This window comes from Saccostrea cucullata, unplaced genomic scaffold, assembly GCF_032062105.1.
Source record: "Saccostrea cucullata isolate Sc308-1 unplaced genomic scaffold, CSIRO_AGI_Scuc_v1 ctg11813, whole genome shotgun sequence".
Taxonomy (NCBI): Eukaryota; Metazoa; Mollusca; class Bivalvia; order Ostreida; family Ostreidae; genus Saccostrea; species Saccostrea cuccullata.
The window spans coordinates 1-20,376 of record NW_026922939.1 but is presented as its reverse complement, the minus strand read 5'-3'; the positions used below and the strand labels follow the sequence as shown (position 1 = coordinate 20,376).

General features: G+C 33.3%; 2 protein-coding genes across 2 annotated transcripts; both read left to right on the top strand.

The window, feature by feature from the left end:
- The first annotated feature begins 2,875 nt into the window (after positions 1-2,875).
- LOC134262837 (uncharacterized) lies at positions 2,876-4,462 on the top strand. Its single transcript, XM_062745167.1, has 4 exons — positions 2,876-3,159; positions 3,477-3,561; positions 3,881-4,060; positions 4,437-4,462. Exons 1-4 carry the CDS (start codon positions 2,998-3,000, stop codon positions 4,460-4,462), a joined length of 453 nt encoding a protein of 150 aa, XP_062601151.1. The 5' UTR covers positions 2,876-2,997.
- Positions 4,463-10,299: 5,837 nt separating this feature from the next.
- LOC134262835 (uncharacterized) lies at positions 10,300-15,636 on the top strand. The gene is made up of 6 exons (XM_062745166.1): positions 10,300-10,384; positions 10,515-10,547; positions 10,927-11,066; positions 11,302-11,471; positions 12,106-12,281; positions 15,401-15,636. The coding sequence occupies exons 1-6, from the start codon at positions 10,300-10,302 to the stop codon at positions 15,463-15,465; spliced, it is 669 nt and encodes a 222-aa protein (XP_062601150.1). The 3' UTR covers positions 15,466-15,636.
- Positions 15,637-20,376: the final 4,740 nt, after the last annotated feature.

Genomic DNA, 20,376 nt, shown 5'->3' with positions numbered 1-20,376 from the left:
TATATGCCAAAAATAGGTATTGAAAGGAATTGGCTTAAAAAAATAATTGCCACCCCCCCTCCACCCCCAAGGGGATTTCTGAATTTATTTTCAGTTATTCTTCACTTTTCTCTATTTAGTGTTTATCAAACGGTAAACAGTCAAATTTCTACCCGGCCATCAGAAAACAGATTACACTGTTCAAGAACATTACATTTCAAGAAATTCCTCACATTTGTCAAAACATTTAAGCACGCCCTGGGTCCAAATGAAAGAATTTGAATACATTGAGCACGTCGTTCACTTATGACGTCACTATGAAATTACGTAGATCGCTTATGACTAAACAATGAATTTATGGTCACATGACGAACATGTTTTACCGAGATGTAAAAGCACCTTGTTCAAATAGTGCTAAACAAACATTTGCAAATGTAAATATCTGTAAGAAGACCCTTATCGTGTACAGTCAGTAAATGTGAAAAAGATCTAGCAGCTACGAGGGGCATTTCAAAAGTTCTGAGAACTATTAAATAAAAAATTAACCGTTTCACGGAAATTATTGAGTTTGATATCATTGGAAAGATCAGAAAAATATACACATATTGTGACGTCACTTTATAATTTTATGACGTAATATCTCCGAAAATGACGTCAAACTTCCGCATGCTTACGATACTGGCCATAAAAATGACGTAACAAAAGACACAATTTGATCAAATTGAAATTTTAAAAACAACTTTTGCTCATTACTCGGGCGCAAGCTATCGGACGCAAATGCCAGTTGGTGGAATGTTTACATAGACTTCAATCTATCATTTGGTGTTCTTTTTCGCAGATTTCCTTGTTCTGAAATGGTTTAAGCGATTGTCAAACATCGCATGTTTCTATCGAATCTCGTTCAAAATATTGCGTTAAACAGGCCTAATTGCGAGGAAAAGGCAAAGTTGACAATCAAAGAAATATAGACGATCGTGTTACAAAATTTGATGGCATAAATTCGTCAGGTGTTTTAACCAGATTTGAGGGATCGATGAAGGCTCAAAAGAAGTTAAGTTTAGTGTGCTCCATATTTTCTCTCAAAATCCAAAATGGCGCGGGCGCAGTTGTAACCCCACCGTGCCTCCAAATATTCGCAAATTTTAATACATGGAAATAAAATAAGATTTTACATGTATGTGTAACTTATAAACCTTTTTTGGAGTCAAAAGCAGTAGTGAGTTCTTGGGCGCTGATTTTGAATTAATTAGAAAAAATACGCACAGAAACAAGTCAGGGGCAAGACTTTTGTACATTTTATTTGTAAACGGTAAGAGTTCTGTTATTCAAAATATATTTGTTGAAAACTGCATTAATATACTTCAGTTTTATACAGAACATGTTTTATTTCATACAGTGGAGAGCTTTATAAACGACCGAAAATCCAGTCGTATCATGTAACTTAAAATCTTAAATGAGTGTTGATGATAGTGTTACATTAAAAGTTTAAATCTAAAGTTTAAACTTATCTATAACTATCTAGATAGTTATAGATAAGTTTAAACTTTAGATTTAAACTTTTAATGTAACAATAGCATAACCGGGCATAAACCGTGCTAGTAAACAAACCATACAATGAAATATGGAATTCTGGATAAACGGTACCGTAGTCCTACTCTACTTCTTTGCAAATGAAAATTTCTTTGAAATATTTTTTTCAAATAAGCCTTTGGCAGAACTTTTAAAATTGTCTAATGTGGATAAAAACGCGACTTTTCAGTATGCTGAACATTCTATACTCTGACATCATTTTCGGAGATATTACGTCATAAAAATTACAAAGTGACGTCACAATATGTGTATATTTCTGATCTTTCCAATGATATCAAACTCGATAATTTCCGTGAAACGGTTATCTTTTTATTTGACAGTTCTAAGAACTTTTGAAATGCCCCTCGTATATTCTGTGATTAAAAAAAATAAATTGAAGTTCATTTGGATATTTCAAGTCAACAGATGAACGGAAGTAACTGTTGTTAATCGATAAAACGTCGTCGATATATGATATCTAAATGTCGAATTTGTTTACAAAGCAAGTATTTCCTTTTTCTCATGCAGAGAATTTTTTAATAAATTACAAGTATACCTCAAAGGAATATAAAAACAAGTTGGCTCATAAAGAAGCACAATTTGTGCCCATTTGTATTTCAACAGGTTATTGGAAGAAGTTGTATACGAACAGTACATAAAGGTTGCCATTAGGAACCCGTGCTAAAATTAAATATATCTATATAGTCACCTTGCAAGAGATATAATATTAATAATAAACATTAAAGAAGTAATAATTCGCACTTGATAAGGGGAAGATAATTTTTCTAGGAAAACGTTGTTTTATCCTGTGGAAAAGAACATCCATGTATATGCATGATTATATGAACTTAATTTTTCATGAGGTGATCATTTTCAAAGCGAACGGATATCAAAACTAATGATGCTCAAAACAGCCAGTAGCAGAGCTTATGTTCAATTGTGGGTGGTAATGTTCTTTTTGTTTTAATTATTAATACATGAAATATTTGTAAAATGCTGTAAATGATAATCGATACCAAGTAGTATAGACTCAACTGAAAATAAAAAAAAAATCATTTTAAAGTGCAGCTCTTGATGTAAAAGCATCCATATATCACTAGGTGATGTTGCAAAAATTAAAGAAAAATAGTCTGTAATTTAAAAAAATGCACAATAAACTTATGAATTTCTAAACACTACGCTGCCCAATAACACATGAATTTGTAATACATGTAGTCGTTTTCCCTGAACAAATCAATTTTCAGTCAATGAACATTTTTGCTTCACCAAAAGAAAGTGTATGTAAAATTATGTTTAATCATGCTTTTCTTAAGAAGATCACTTTTAGTGGACACAGTTTTCTGTTTAATTTCTTTTTGTAAAAATGTCAGCTGCATTACGAATTTGACCACTCCGAACACTCGTTTAACGGGACACGTTGTCGACAAAATATCGCCAATCGGATTGCAGATGTGTTTGAAAGAGTGCTTGGCTAGATCTGTTTGTGCATCCTTGAATTTCTACCGAAAACAATTAGAATGTGAACTTTCCTCATCAACTGGCGATTTACATCCTACAGATATAGTCCAGGACCCGGAATATGTGTATGTTGAGATGACCAAAGCATCAAAGGTATAATGTTAACACATTATTTTTTCCTTCAATGTTTGTTAGTTCGAGAATTAATGTTTCAGCTGTTGCAGCAACTGAATGAACCGCGATTTGATTTTTTTTTTCTGCAAAAGCTGCAACGTTAATTCCCATACCAAAGAAAAGAAAGACGTTATTATTTCATTACCCCCCCCCCGCTTCCGACGCCCAAGTATTGAAATTTACATCTGCATTAATAATCATTAAGATTTAGATATTAGTTCATCCATTTACTTCGCCACTGTTATCATAAAAAAATCGAAAATCTCTAGTCTCTACCATGAAAATTGCATTTTCAGAGATATGTTGAGGAATGCAGTGAACCGTGTTCTTCCGAGAGTAAATGCGTGATAACAGCTTCGGGTCCAGCCTGCGTCAAGTCAGGTTTGATATTGAGGATAGCATATTCATGTTAAAGCCAACTATAAATTATATTTATTTGCTTTCTTCTGGCTCGGGATGAAAAAAATATAGCCAATGCAGTACGTAGGTTTGAGGGAATTTTTTTCTATAAAAATTCAACATCAGTGCAGAGTTTTCAAAATTTTACTGGAGGTTCAAATATTAGGTTTTGAGTAGGGATATTTTAGCCAATTCGTCGAAAGTGGGCAAACATTTTTTTTTAAAGTGGTCTTATGGGCAAAAGTCAACTTGGAAAGTAAATAATGTAATATGATTATCTGATTAATTTTTTATTTGATAGATTGTCCTTGCCTTCACCCAGATAGGGGTAATACTTCTGTAGTTGTGACCTCCACCGCTGTAGGGACGGTTCTGAATTATCACTGCACGACACCCACAAACGTAAACGTGTCCCTGACTTCTACTTGTCTCCCCAACGGAACATGGACATCCCAACAAGAACTCTGCTCAATGGCTAAAGGTAATTATAAGAGGAAAGAGAGAGAATATATACAGTCACATGTACATACATGTAGGCAATAATTCATGAATATATGCCCCATGAAAAGTAACTGAGTACGTGTAATGTCTTACATTCAATTATCTTACTATATAAGACCCTTAATATGAATTTGTGTTTTGGAGGGTTAAATGAAATTTTGTTCAAAGATTTTATAATATGAATTGATTGTGAACAAAGACATCAATATCATTTACGAAACACATTTCAGATTGCTTTAGTATTTCCTCGTTATGTTGGTATCAATATTTTTGTAATTTTGATTTAATTGAAGCTTATAAATAGTTTTTCAAAGCAAATATGAACAACAGAAGCTAATTAACTTTATTTTTTTCAGTCATTGAAATCCATGTAGTTCTTTAAAATTTTGCAACAAAAAATCCTGACATCGAAGTTGCAGCTGTGAAATATGACAGCCCTGGTACTAACCGTTCAAAAGTTATGGCCAAGGTTCAAACTTTTACAAAATAGTCAAACTCGAAAGTCAAGGTCAAAAGTTAAAAAAAATATTCCATTTGAAAAAAAGTCTTGTCACGATAAATACTGAGTATGTGAAGTATATGAAATCCCTAGCACCAACTGTTCAAAAGTCAGGCACGTCGCAACAGAGAGGGGGGGGGGGCTGCCCCCTTTTTTCCCAACACTACTTTTACTATATAAAACGTTCAATCATTGAAATACTGGTTGGCCTTCCCATTGTTTACTAAAGTAAAGTAATATGAAGGAAATGTAGTATTATATGCCAAAAATAGGTATTGAAGGGAATTGGCTTAAAAAATGCTACTTACCCTCCACCCCCACCCCCCAGGGGATTTCTGAATTTATTTTCAGTTATTCTTCACTTATCTCTGTTTTATCAAAGGGTAAACAGTCAAATTTCTTTCTGGCCATCAGAAAAAAGAAAACAGATTACACTGTTCAAGAACATTACATTTCAAGAAATTCTTCACATTTGTCAAAACATTTATAAGGACGCCCTGGGTTCAAATGAAAGAAGTAAAGATAAATACAGTGAACGATCTAAAAAAATTTAGAAACAATACACATCTGTGAAACACATTTGTGAACAAAGCACGAAAATAGACCTCAGGAATTTCCAGGGTGTTATCAAAAGCCTAGGAGAAGTAAGAATTGCCTTTGACCTGCCAATGATATGAGCCCTACATGTACTGCATGTACATATAAAACACATCAGTCACAATACGCCCCAATTATAGGTTATCTTTGCTAACAGGGTCTTTATAACGTCCAAAGAATTTACAAACGAGTTTGTTGAATTCCCTGTAACATCACAGGCACCTGAAGTATAGATAATACTCCCCCCCCCCCTTTTCTTAATGGAAAAAAAATGTAAGAGTGTATAATACCTCGAAAATATAAAATTTCTCCGTCAAACACATCTATATGTCGTTATATGCAAGCAGATTGTACTTTTTCTTTAGTGTATTTTTATTATACCGAATAGGGCCATTATGATGAGCAAGAGTGCCTCTACCAAAATTGTGAATTTAATGGCCCCAGGGTCAGGGGTTCTGGTGTTAGGGCGGGGCTCTATTGATTATATAGTGAAAATACATGAATTCTTTGAAAATCTTCTTTTCTGCTCCGAGGTATAAAATAAACTAACTAAGTGCATAGTTATGATGTGCAATAGTGCCTCTACCAAAATTGTGAATTTTATGGCCCCAGGGTCAGGGATTCTGGTGTTAGGGCAGGGCTCTATTGATTAAATAGTGAAAATACATTAAATCTTTGAAAATCTTCTTCTCTGCTCCTGGGTATTAAATAAACTTACTAAGTGCATAGTTATGATGAGCAAGAGTGCCTCTACCAAAATTGTGAATTTTATGGCCCCAGGGTCAGGGGTTCTGGTGTTAAGAGGGGGGGGGGCTCTATCGGTTATATAGTGAAAATACATGAATTCCTTGAAAATCTTCTTCTCTGCTCCTGGGTATTAAATAAACTAACTAAATGCATAGTTTTGATGAACAAGAGTGCCTCTACCAAAATTGTGAATTTTATGGCCCCAGGGTCAGGGATTCTGGTGTTAGGGCGGGGCTCTATTAATTATATCGTGATAATACATTAAATCTTTGAAAAAATTCTTCTCTGCTCCTAGGTATTAAATAAACTTACTAAGTGCATAGTTATGATGAGAAAGAGTGCCTCTACCAAAATTATGAATTTTATGGCCCCAGGGTCAGGGGTTCTGGTGTTAGGGCGGGGCTCTTTTGATTATATAGTGAAAATACATTAAATCTTTGAAAAATTTCTTCTTTGCTCCTAGGTATTAAGCAGATGAACTACCTATATAGTTATGATGAGCAAGAATGCCTCTTTAAAAATTATAAATTTTATGGCCCCAGGGTCAGGGATTCCGGTGTTAGGGCGGGGCTCTATTGATTATATAGTGCAAGTACATTAAATCTTTGAAAATTTTCTTCTTTGCTCCTGGGTATTAAGCAGATGAACTCTCGATACCTCGAAGTCCGCGGGACCGAGAGAAAACTTCGAGAGATCAAGAGTTCGAGATTTCAAGAGTCCGGAATTTTCCGGGTTTGTTGACCGGTTTTGAAATTAGTCTTACCGGATGTAATAATTTTCATGCAGTGCTAACATTTTACACGTGGTGTTTATAAAACAACGGTATGTTTTCGTATTGTAGATAAATATTTATTAAATTGAGTAAATAAAATATGTACTTCTTCACTTCATGTTTATTTATTTATTTTTTTATACGTACGTCAAACTACGCATTCGTTAAATGAAAACGACATTTTACCACGTCGTACACAGCATTGACTACTTCAAACATGATCATTAAACGTTGAACGAAGTTCTGTAAGTATTTGTGCAACAACAGTCATAATATTGACATTGAGGCTGTTTCTGCTTTTTCATATTTCGTTAAACTGACTCGAAATATAAATAAAAATTAAATTATTTAGTTTTTCGTCTTGTATTAAATTTACTATTTTTCATTGACACCGTTTCTCCGAATTATCGTAAGACAGTTGATAATAATTATTTTAAAAGCATATAACGTTAGACAACATATGATTAATTATAAATCAATTTATCACCTAGCAGTGTAAGTGTCACCTGAATAAACATCCCGTTTCTCGAGACCCGCGTCTTCTTCCTGGGGCCATTTTAATGTCCAGGTAAAGTCGCTAATTATGTAACATTGTATACACATAGCCACTTCGAGGTTTCAAGGGTAAATTCCAATAGAATATGCATAGCGGGACTGCATTTTGACTTCGAGGGATCAAGGGTTTCGAGAGATCAAGAGTTCGAGAAATTAAGAGTAAATTTGCTTAGTTATATAGGGAAAAAATCGGGACCGGAGACTCACTTCGAGCGATCAAGAACTTCGAGAGTTCGAAGTTCGAGCCATCAAGAGTTACCTGTATATAGTTATGATAATCCTCCAGAATTGTGAATTTCAAGGCCCCAGGGTCAGGGGTTCCATTGAGGGGGGGTATGTATATACTGAAAATATAATATATAATCAATTGTTTGAAACCTGCTCCTTGGTATTAATCAAATATTTTTGAAAAGCAAGAATGCCTGTACAAAAATTGTGCAATGTGTGGATCTAGGCCTAAGGGTCAGGGGTTCATGTGTGGTAGGGACACTACTGATTATTGCTGAATATTACTGATTAGTTGAAATGCATTTTTTGTTCCCCTACCCTGCCTATGGGTATTAAGTAACTAAACTAAGTAACAGCTAAGTGTATAGTTATGATGACCAATGGACTTCCAGCTCTTTCAAAATTGTGAATGCCATAGCATCTGGCTTAAAATATGAATCAAATTCAATCACTGGAAAGTTGTTGCATAATGCTCAGGTGACCTATAAGGCCCATGGGCCTCTTGTTTCAATGGGTGGCACTGTAGCTCTCCGGTTTATCAATATATTTTTTCGGAGAGCTACATACAGATCTGCAGCTGGTTGGTCACGTGATCAAATCCCATGAAGCCCGAAGGGCTTTATGGAAGATTTGATTATGTGCCAACCCGTTTTACATAACAATAAAACTCAAAAAATGATACCTTATTACTTATATATACATTTGTGACTGATTTATTAAAAATAGTTAAAGGCACTGAAGTTTAAAATCCATAAAAGATTAATAATTTTCAAAACTCAATGGTATAATTTGAATACGTTGAACACGTCGTTCACTTATGACGTCTCTATGAAATTACGTAGATCGCTTATGACTAAACAATCAATTTATGGTCACATGACGAACATGTTTTACCGAGATGTAAAAACACCTTGTTCAAATAGTGTTATATAAGAACAAACATTTGCAAATGTAAATATCTGTAAGAAGACCCTAGTCATGTACAGTCAGTAAATGTGAAACAGATCTAGCAGCTATATTCTGTGATTTAAAAAAAATAGGAATTGAAGTTCATTTGGATATTTCAAGTCAACATATGAACGGAAGTAACTGTTGTTAATTGATAAAACGTCGTCGATATATGATATCTAAATGTCGAATTTGTTTACACAGCAAGTATTTCCTTTTTCTCATGCAGAAAAAATTTTAATAATTACATGTATACCTCAAAGAAATATAAAAACAAGTTGGCTCATAAAGAAGCACAATTTGTGCCCATTTGTATTTCAACGGGTTATAGGAAGACGTTGTTTCCGAAAAGTACATAAAGATTGTCATTAGGAACCCGTGCTAAAGTTAAATATATCTATATACTCACCTTGCAAGAGATATAATATTAATAATAAACATTAAAGAAGTAATAATTCGCACTTGATAAGGGGAAGATAATTTTTCTAGGAAAATGTAGTTTTATCCTGTGGAAAAGAACATCCATGTATATGCATAATTATATGAACTTAATTTTTCATGAGATGATCATTTTCAAAGCCAACGGATATCAGAACTAATGATGCTCAAAACAGTCAGTAGCAGAGGTAATGTTCAACTGTGGGTGGTAATGTTCTTTTTGTTTTAATTATTAATACATGAAATATTTGTAAAATGTTGTAAATGATCATCGATACCAAATAGTATATCCTCAATTGAAAATAAAAAAAATATCATTTTATAATGCAGTTCTTGATGTGAAAACATCATTATATCACTGGGTGATGTTGCAAAAAATTAAAAATATAGTCTAATAAATAAAATATATTCTCTCCACATCAAAGGAAGTAGCCGAGATCACGTCTCTCCCACGCTAAAGTCGGTCAACTGCAATACACATCGCCGACGTTTAACGGATTTACAAAAGGGGACAGAAAACACAAATCTTATTATAAACAGTTAAAAAGAGCATTATTTATTTTATATGCATTTTTAGAGTCCATAATAAATTAAAACCGTGAAAATATAATTTTATAGCATTTACCATATTTAAAGTTCTCGACAAGCAAAGCGTCAGCTCGTCACAAACAATGTAATCCTTTAGCTATTTTTCAAAAAGCTCTATTCTGCTGAAAACGCCATTCAGTAGATGGCAACAGCCATCTTTTTCTTAACACAGATGGATCTTCTATAGACTTTAGGACCGAGGCGAAGACATTTTCAAATTTTTAACAATGATTTTAATTTTCATTTTTTCATGTGTAAATTTTTCCTAAAAGTTATTAAGTTTGCTTTTTTCCGTATCAAAAATATAAATAGATCGGATTTCCCCCTTCTTACTTTGAGGAACATTCAAAAGTTAATTTTATACCCAAATTGTAAAAAATAACATTTTTTCTATACAAATCCACAATTTTGAATCTGTAATCTCCTTATTTTATATGAAAAGATAAGGATTTACTTACAGTACATAAATCTCGTCTGAACGCATGCATCGCAAATTAACTTTTACTTACGAGTGTATATTTACTCATATGTAAATTTGCACACATAAGCAAATTTTCGTCGTATGAATGTGGTATTAGATCGTGAGTAATTTAGGTCAAAGCAGTTTGACAATGATTTACCAGTAGACTGGAAATGCATCCATCTAGTTATGGTGAGCGTAATATTTTGAAATACATGTAAATACATCATTTCAATTTTTAGTCTCGTTATTTGTATAAATATAATTTGATAGACCTATATTAAAGTCATTCGTAATTTGCAACAGAGTCAGATAGGCATGCTGCTATTTCAAACAAAATTCGTATTTTATGTATTGTGCTTTACCCTGAGCCAGGGGAGAAACATAATGTTAGCAGGAGATGATGCCACTCAAAATATAGAAAACTTTGCATTTGACCTAAAGCTCAGCATTGGAAGTGGCTATAGTTTCGGTATAGTATTTTTATGTCTGTTTATGTTGTATTTTATTTAATTTTCCTTTTATAATTTACTTTCATGATAATAATTAATCTATATTAATCTTGATTAATTTATGATATAATCGTGAAATTTTATTTTCAGTTTCTGATAATGAACTTTCCAGTTCAACTAAATGTGAGTATAAATTTGAGTTAATAAAAAGACTTTATTAAGTCTATTTGTTTTTAATTTTCTCATTATATTTAGAAATATCGTTGTGTTCTTTGAATTTTATTTCTTAAAAAAAAGGCATGGACAATTTAATGTTAGTTCAAATTGATGTAGGAAATGAAACCTCTACTTTAACGCTAACAGTGAATGTATTTTTTTTCCCTAGTTTCCAACACAGAACCAGTCATAAAATTTAAGTCTTTTAAAATACATGTACATGTATGTTTGTAAAGAGTGAGAAAATATTTTTCTCCTCGTATTATTTCTGTCTTTCACAAGAGATACCATAAATTTATAATTATCACAAATCTTTATAAAAAAAAATATGTAAAACTATTTATAGACGTACAGGACGGGGATTGGACTCTTGCTTTCAAAGCCCAGAGTCTGACAGGAATTTCACCCTATGAAATCTACAAGTCACAGGGAGTTCGGCACGAAGTCAGGGGTTCATTTCCAGAACGCTGCACCAAGCTGGCTAAGGTACCAGGGTGCTTCACGCCATACAGAACGGGTCTGATCGACAGCTGGGAAAAACTAGACGTTCAACAGATATAACGTTGACAAAGTCACCCAAGACATAACATTAAGATCTACTGGTACCAGTAATTTAAATTTTATAGCAGATTTAGTCTTTGATTTAAAAAAAGAAACAAACAAACAAACAAACAATTTTTGATCGTAAGGAATTACAGATTTTGATAATATTCTATTCAAGGTTCGATTTCTGGTTATTATCAACAGTGAAATAAAGAGAGAAATTATTTTTGACGGAAAAAACAGCAACAACACCGACTGGTTTTCTAGTCGGCGGATCCAAAGTTCATCTTGGACGGATCTTACACCAACCCAAACATACAATCTTTTCTCTCTTCAAGGGATACAAGAGTACGTAATTAATGACTCTAGACATAAATGATATCAATAAATATAAAATTACTTGCATAGGCGTCGAAACCGAGGGGGGCTAAGCCCCCCCCCCCCACTTTTGAACCAACCAAAAAAAAGGTAAACACCAATTTTCAATGCCTATATTATGACATAATATAGGCATTGAAAATTGGTGTTTACCTTTTTTGGTTGGTTTAGCCACCCTTACCCCTACTTTCAATTAGCCCCCCCCCCCTTTTAATTTGCAATTTGCTTCCGACCCTATGACTTGAATTTGATCTAAAGGGATGATTTCTACAAAGATTATGAAATTTATACGAATATAGATCAAGCATTATTTATTTCAAATTAAGGTACAGAACTCAAAAACCATAAGACAGTTATACAGCAAACTGGATGAAGTAATAGTACCTGTCAGATTATATGAGTTGCATTTTTTGAGGCGCGATTCCAGAGTTTTTAGGGAAAAGTGCGAAAAATCAGTCCCATTTTAGGGATAGGAATTTTGAACATAGTTTGAAGAAGGGATTACTATTGGAATTTAGAGCTCACATTGTTCTGCCAATGAGATATCTCTACCTTTGGCTATAAAAAGAGAAATTAAAGTTAAGCTTTTTTATCTTTATTTTAGTGGCAGAGTGAACAGACACTGGTCAATTTCCCACAGTTTTGGGGGATGTCCGAACGACAGGGCCTGGTTCACCATCTCATTCTACCCTCCCACCGGATGTGACTTTGATAAACGAGAATCAGCGATGCCAAACTTCGTCGTCTGTCCCGGAACTACAATGTGCAATATGCAAAGAGGTAAGTATGGAATCTGGATAGGGCCACACATTTCACTATCGCATCATCGCACCATCGAGTTGAGTCGATATTGCGATGACACGATAATGCGATGACGAGGAAGCGATGGTGCGATAGAGATGAGGCGATGGTGCGATGAAGATGATACGATGGCGCGATAATTTGATGACGATGATGCGATAGTATGATGAAGGGATAGTGCGATGATGCGATAGTACGATGAAGCAATAGTGCGATAGCGATGACGATGGTGCAATATTCACTAATGCACCATCGTGCTATCACACCATCGCATTTGCATTATCGCGCAATAGCATCATCGTCATCGCGCCATTGCATTATCGCGCCATCGACTTTATAATTAAGGGTCCTCCACACCATGTGACCTGTGACGTATATAGAGAAAAAATACTTTTACTTCCGGTTTTATTGAGAATATACATGAACGAATTGTCCTACCACCGTTTGTAAACAATCAACACATGGCATGATCACGGAGTGACCGATGAAATGGATGTGCGGTATTTTTCTTTGATAAAAGAACAATAGACGTGTTGGATTATGTTAATAAAGATAATAATTCCTAGACAACAGGTACCGGTGGGTATAACGAGAAACGCATAGGTTATTTACACTTTCAGGCTAATCAATCGAGTCTGTTTCTGATAGTTGAACATGTTGAAATTTCGGCACATTAATTTGTACGTTTCAATAATACATTATCTCATTGTGTGTTTATAAATATTGATAAAATAGTGTGCGTTTCTAGTTTTTCCTCTATAATTTTTGTCCAGTTCAGTGGCCAGTATATTACTAAATATAGTATTGTGACGTAAGCGGAGACTTGCCAAACTTTTTGAGACCAGAACAACAGGAAAGATAATTCCAAAAAGGAACTTTGATGCCAGAGATTTTGAAAATGTTTTTTCTACATCAGTGCATTTAATTTTAATTCAATTTTTTGATGTTATCTAATTCATTAATCTTTCTACTCTACAACAGGAGTCCTTATTGATTTTTCTCGAGATGTATTTCAGAGAAAATGAGTATTATGTACTTTTATAAATAAAATAAATTTCTGTAAAAAATGTGATGATCGATAAAATTAAGTTTTCATGGTTATTTAATTTTTATCGATCATCACATTTTTTACAGAAATTTATTTTATTTATAAAAGTACATAAAACTCATTTTCTCTGAAATACATCTCGAGAAAAATCAATAAGGACTCCTGTTGTAGAGTAGAAAGATTAATGATATTTTGCACCTTATAAGAAATCCTTTTTGGAAAGATACATTGATTGCTTTTCAAGATATTCAAGATAAAATGAAGATAAAATCATGGCAAGAATTTATAGCTCAACCAATATGGTTTAATAAAAAAATTAAAATTGGAAAAAAGTCCATTTTCTATATTGAATGGTATAATAAGAATATTATATATATTAACGATTTGCTTGATGAGAATGGAGCATTCTTGAGTTTACAAGATCTCCAGAATAAGTTCAACATTAAAACTAATTTTCTTACATACTATAGTATACAAAATTCTATTACAACCAGTCTAAAAAGTGAGGATATTGTCAAAGAAAACAATAACCCTAGACCAATTATACCATTTTACATAAGATTATTTTGTTCATCCAAAAAAGGTACCAAAAATATGTATGACACACTAAATACAGAAGAAAATGTCACATCTTTTTACAAATCAAAATGGGGAAAATATTTCACTCTATCTAAGTTACAATGGAAAGCAATTTTTCAGTTACCTTTTATCAGTACTAAAAGTACAAAACTACAATGGTTACAATATAGAATTAACCATCAAATCTTAACCACTAATGTATTCATGTTTAAAGTGGGGATGAAAGATAGTAAAATGTGTAATTTCTGTAATTCAGCTGAAGAAACAATTTATCATATACTGTGGGAATGTCCCCTTGTTCAAGATCTTATCAATCTATTTTTTGAATTTTGTCAAACAAGGGATATTGTTATTCCAAGAGATCCTTGCTCTTTTATTTTGGGATTAGATCTTGACTCAAGTTGTAAGAATCTGTACCAGATATTCCTAATTCTCAAATCCTACATATACAAAAAGCGGTGTCTTAATGAAAAATTATCAATCCATGGACTATTTATAGATATCAAAACTCATCTTTCAACTTTAAAGTACATAGCTACCAAAAATTGTAATCTTGAAGATTTTCATAAAGATTGGGAAATTTGGCTTTTCATACTTAGAAGGCTCTGACTATTTTGCTCGATTTTTAGAATCACCAACAGTGATCAAATAAATGTTTATACAGACAAGGTTTTTTTTCCTAATTTGTTAATAAGCAGCTTCTCTTCCCTTTCTCTTCCCTTTCTCTCTTTTCTCTTCTTTCCCCTCAATCAGCAATCATAAGACTTATCCTTATTGTACTGTATATGCTGTTATAAAATAATTGCTGATTTGTACTTGCACTTATGAAATAAAAAAAAAAAAAAAAAAAAAAAGCACTTATTAAATAAAAAAAAAAAAAAAAAAAAAAAAAGTTTTCATGGTTATTTTGTGAGCTTAAAAATATACGATAGGGTAAGACAAAATTTTTTGTGCTAGGTATGGAAACGCCTCGGAAAAAATTTCTTGAAACTTGTGAAATAATTATTTTAAAAAATCAGTATAAATTACATTTTAATCCCTGGACAGTTTTTAAAGGTTGAAATGCTTGTTTAAAGTAAAGCTCTATAATATGAGAACATAAGCTGTGGGTGTGTGGAGGACCCTTAAAGTCGTAGCTGGATGGTGCGATAGTGTACTGCATGGTCCTATCCGGATTCCATAGGTAAGGGTTTTTAGCATTTGTTCTTTTCCATGTTCTTTTCTTACTTTTTCATTTTATTTATTTCATAATCAGCAGATATCCTATTACAATTTAACTTTTAACCAATGAGTGTAGACTCAATTAAAGAACTATACCGGTAGTACCCATATAGCTAAAAAGAATGAATGCCTGTAATAACAGTCACAAGTATGCATTTAATGGATATTTTATTGTACTTTTACATTATACATGTATTTATTTTAAAAATTGTTTCAATATACATATTGCTTCAATATTTTATCTTTACAGATTCAATCAATGCAGACGCATTTGCTATCCAGATTAAAGCTAGAAATAAGTTGCCGATGATGTAGTTGGAGTGAATCAAAGAAGAATAAAGACTTATCTAGTGACGGCTGTTTATATACCTGAAAGAAGAATGAATCATGTGAAAACATTTTGATACATAAAATACATGCATATGGTCGATATTAGCAAGTCTGTTTCTATAAGTTTTTAATATCTTGAAAAAATAAACATGTACCCAAAAGAAAAAAAAAGTTGATCTTTAAATACTTATGTGAAAAAATGTAATGTGTACAGTTCTTAAGAGCTCTTCTTAAGGTGTCTTATTCAACCTCTGGAATTTCAAGGGATGGAATTAACTGTTGTCAATTGATAAAAAGTCGTAAATATATCTAAATGTCGAACTGGTTGAAACAGCAAGTGTTTTCTTTTCTAATCGATTTTTTAAAATTCAACTTTAAAGGAATATAAATTTAAAACTAATCGGCTCTTAATGGAGCACAATAAGTGCCCATCGGTAGTCCAACAGTTTATTAGAAGACGTTGTCTCCAAGGACTAAATGTACACAATGTACACAATGCCCTAAGTGCTAACTGTTCATGGCCAAGGTTAAAGTTTTTAAAACTCAGAAACAAACTCTTAGGTCAAATACAAAAAAAAGTTTAAATGTTATGGCCAAGGTTAAAGTTTTTTTACAAGGTGGGCCAAACTTTAAGGTCAAGGTCAAAAAACATTTTACCTGTTGAAAGGTCCAATCACTATAAACACATGTGAAGTATGAAAGCCCAAGCACCAATTGCTCATGAGATATGGCCATATGCAAGGTTAAAGTTTGGGGGTTTTTTGGTTAAAGTGGGTCAAAATCTATGGTAAAAGTCAAGAGGTCAATTTGGTGGTACACAAAGAAAGGTCATGCCACAAGGAATACACCTGTGAAATAAATTAACAAACCCATATAGCCCCATCCAATAAATAATATGGGTAAAGTTAGTTTTTGTCTACAAAGACAAACAGATATACCACTGGATCTTGATTGCAGCAGTATAAAAATTAACAATAAACTTACAAGGTAATATGCATATTACAAGGACAATAGCTCTTGCTATCTCCTTTCATTTTAAATTAATTTACAAGTTATTTAAGAAATGAATTTAATTTTTGAAGATTCATGAGGTTATGAACTACGACGCTTCACGCCGGCATATTTCATGAAGCGCGTAATGATAAAAATGCCGGCGTGAAGCGTTGTAGTTCATATACCTCATGAATCTTCAGAAAATTAAATTCATTTCTTATATTTACATTATATTTCTGATGACTTGCCATAAAGAAGTCGGTTCACTTTATGCATAAAATGGCCCTGTAGATATATCAATTAATTGATCAACACTTGATTTTCTATTTAAAGCATTAAAATAAAATAGAGACTTGGTACTTTCATATCCTATTAAAAAATTCTCCACAAAGTCCAAGTCTAGGAGAGCTGGCTTTATGAAATTGCAATGTTCTTGAATTTTTAGAAAAACGGGTATAATTGAGTACTTTCATTGAAGAAAAATAATATGAGCGCACCCTCTGATCTAAAAAATAAAACATGTCCATGAATCCTAAGAAACAGTTCTATCATTTACTAGTTGTAAATTTTAGATCAGAGGTTGCGCTCTATATCAAATATCAAAAAATTACTTTAAAAATTTGCCGTTTTTGTAGACTTTTTCTGAAAATGAGGAAATTGACGCATTTCGTGACGTCATAATGCATTGACTAGCCGGAAAATGACGTCATTTTTTATAGGATCGTAGTCACCAAAGATCTAAGTGATATTATAATGCATTGTTTACTAAGACTATGCAGTTTCAGTTTTTCAGAAATTAACAGGGCCAAATAAGGCAAAAGTGAACCTTGTTCTTTACGCCGTTCAACTGTCATTTTTAAAACAAAACAGTATGCACTATATTTTTTGACTTTTTGACGTCAAGAGCGGTATTACATGACGTAACAATGGAGATATCCATGCTATTTTGTGATACATACCTAATGTAGTTCATGAGAAAATATACTGCATTTTATTTTGTAAAGAATCATAGGGAAAATTTATTGGAAATGTAAATATTTCCCTTTATACTTCACATGATTATCTAATAATAACCTGTTTCACTGGTGGATTTAGAGGGGGACCAGCCCCCCCCCCCCCCTTTCCATGTGTCAAAAATATGCGTAAGATTTTATAAATCTGTGGCTGTGGGCCCCTACCCTGACCCCAAACTGCCCCTAGAAGATTTTTGCCCAGTCACTGTGTATATGGATCGATGCAAACTCAAAAAAGCTGCATGAATATGTCTGGTATACTTTACATACATATATATACATACCAATAAACTGTCAGGTTTCAGGTTTGTCAGGATGGTTCTAATATGGCAGACTTCATAATAGATACAGTAAGCTTAACATATACACTGATTAGAGCTTTCGTCAAAGAAACCTGTCTTTTTATGAACAAAGGCAGTTCACCTATACCGGAAAAAATTCTAAAGTAAGCCCATTGGTTCTTCAAAGCACATCACATGTATCACATGCCTGAATAGGTAAAATAGCCATTGGCATTATATACCGATTGGAAGAGTAATGATCACTCACTAGTACATTCAAGAGAATAGGGCAAAACAGTGGATTTAGAGAAGGCCTAGCTGCAGATCTGTAGCTCTCCGAAAAAATATATATTGATAGACCGGAGTATCAATATATATTTTTTTCGCAGAGCTACAGATCTGCAGCTAGAGAAGGCCAAGCCCTCCCACCATTTTTTGTGTCCAAAATATACAAAAGATTTATTTATTTTTTTTTTTTGGTGTGTCTGTGCGCCCCTCCTCCGATCTCAACCCCCGCCCCCTTTACAATAGAATTTATTTCCAAATCAGGGCCTAAACATATACACTGTAATAGGGATGTAACAATGTATCGATATATCGATAAGTATCTATATTCGAGTATCATATCGAATCGAAAAATAACTTCCAAAACGTATCGGGCATGCATTTTCTTCTAATTCTGTGAAAAAAGATGGGAATTTTCATCACTAAACATTATATTTAACTTTTTGAAATTAAAACTGACAAATGAAATATTATCATTAAGGACATAGCACATTTGACCAATATTTCAAAATTAACATCACTAACCCCAACTTTTTCTTTTGTTATTTTAAAGAACTCGATACTTTTGACTGATCAACATTTAAGCCATAAAAAAGTTTGATACAAGAAAATATTTTATTGCTTATTTAGATTTCTAATACTACGTACCCCAAATATGTTACTTTTTAGTGCAAAAAGGTCACACAATAATTTACGCGCATTAATTTGCAAGATTTGTTCAATGATAAATATTATTCAAACTATTTTACGTAAAATAAGATTATATCTTTTGCCATCGTTACATCTTATAAAATATGATATATACGTTAAAGCAATTAACCAAAGAGTTAAAATTTAAGTGCAAAAAGGTCAAATTAATTGTACCGTAGCTCAGTAAGATGCACACCGACCCCCTACTTTATCTGCGCTTTTGAGTCATACTATATGAATACTTATCCAAAATAAACTTCTCAAAACATACTTGATTTAAAAAACTTCACGAGTGACATACCTTAATTTCAAGCTTTCATCCGAACAAAAACAAACAAAATAGAATTAAAAGTAATTGTTATCAGAGTATAGTTTTAGGCATCTTTATAATCACTTCATTTAAAAAAAATACCTTGTATTTTAAAACCCATACGCACTTTTAGGCAATCGTTTTATGCTTTCGAAAATCAAAAATGTCGCCCGCGTGGCACAGTGGTAGAGTCTCGGAGTAAGAATTTGATTCGTACGTCACGGGTTTGAATCCTACCGTGGTACATGAGGACCGGTCCTTCGGATGAGACCATATAAACCAAGGTCCCGTGTCGCAGTAAGTCCTGGCACGAAAAAGATCTCTTACTGCCCAATGGCCGTAAGTGCCAGGCACGTAGCAACAAGGGGGGGGGGGCAGTGGGGAGGCTTGCCCCCCCCAATTTTTGCTTAAGTAAAGTAATATCAGGGTAATATCGTAGTGTATGCAAAAACTTGGTACTGAAAGAAGTTGGTCTTGGAAAAAGTTGGCCTTTACCCCCTCCCCCTCCCCCCACACACACGAAATAGGATTTTCGAGTTTCCTGATGGGAAAATTCTAGTTTTAATCAGTTTGATGAACCCAAAAGATAACAAATCGAAATCAAATTCATAAATCCCATCCACAACACAAATCCAGAATATGGCAAAAAGCAGGATGTCCTTATTAAATTGAAATTCCACAGGTACAGGATCAGGTTTATAGGTATAGGATCAGGTACCATAGAAAGATTGTTTCCCTTGAGATCTGTCAAAACTGCCAGTTTTCTGATAGTAGTACCGTAGTACGCGGATCGAGTGATGGAAAGAAAATATAGTACCCGATATAGTCAGAAAAATAGAATAAAACAACGCAGTTGAACAGTTTATATTTCTAATATAAACATTCAAATGTGGCAAAGTATTAAAGCTTTGTATGGAAGATTGTAAAAAAAAAATATTTCTTTTCAAGAGGAATATTTGATTTGAGAAAAAGATATGTGACGGATAACGTGTGTACACAGTAAAAATTATCACACTACTGAGTTCTGTGAGTCGAAGTAATATTGAAGTACAATTACAGTTAGTGTTGTTTTCATACATACATACATGTATACTCACTGTACAAGTACTGTACTTGTTCTTAATATACATCATTGTGTTAGATCGTCAGTCATTCCCGAATGCAAATTTAGGTCAAAACAATTGACAAGAATATAGATGTACCAGTAGACTGAAAATGCATCTACTTGTAATTATATTGAGCGTAATGGAAACATGTTCATGTATATTTCGAAATACAATCATGTAGTTACACCATATTTACATCATTTCAGTTTTTAGTCTCG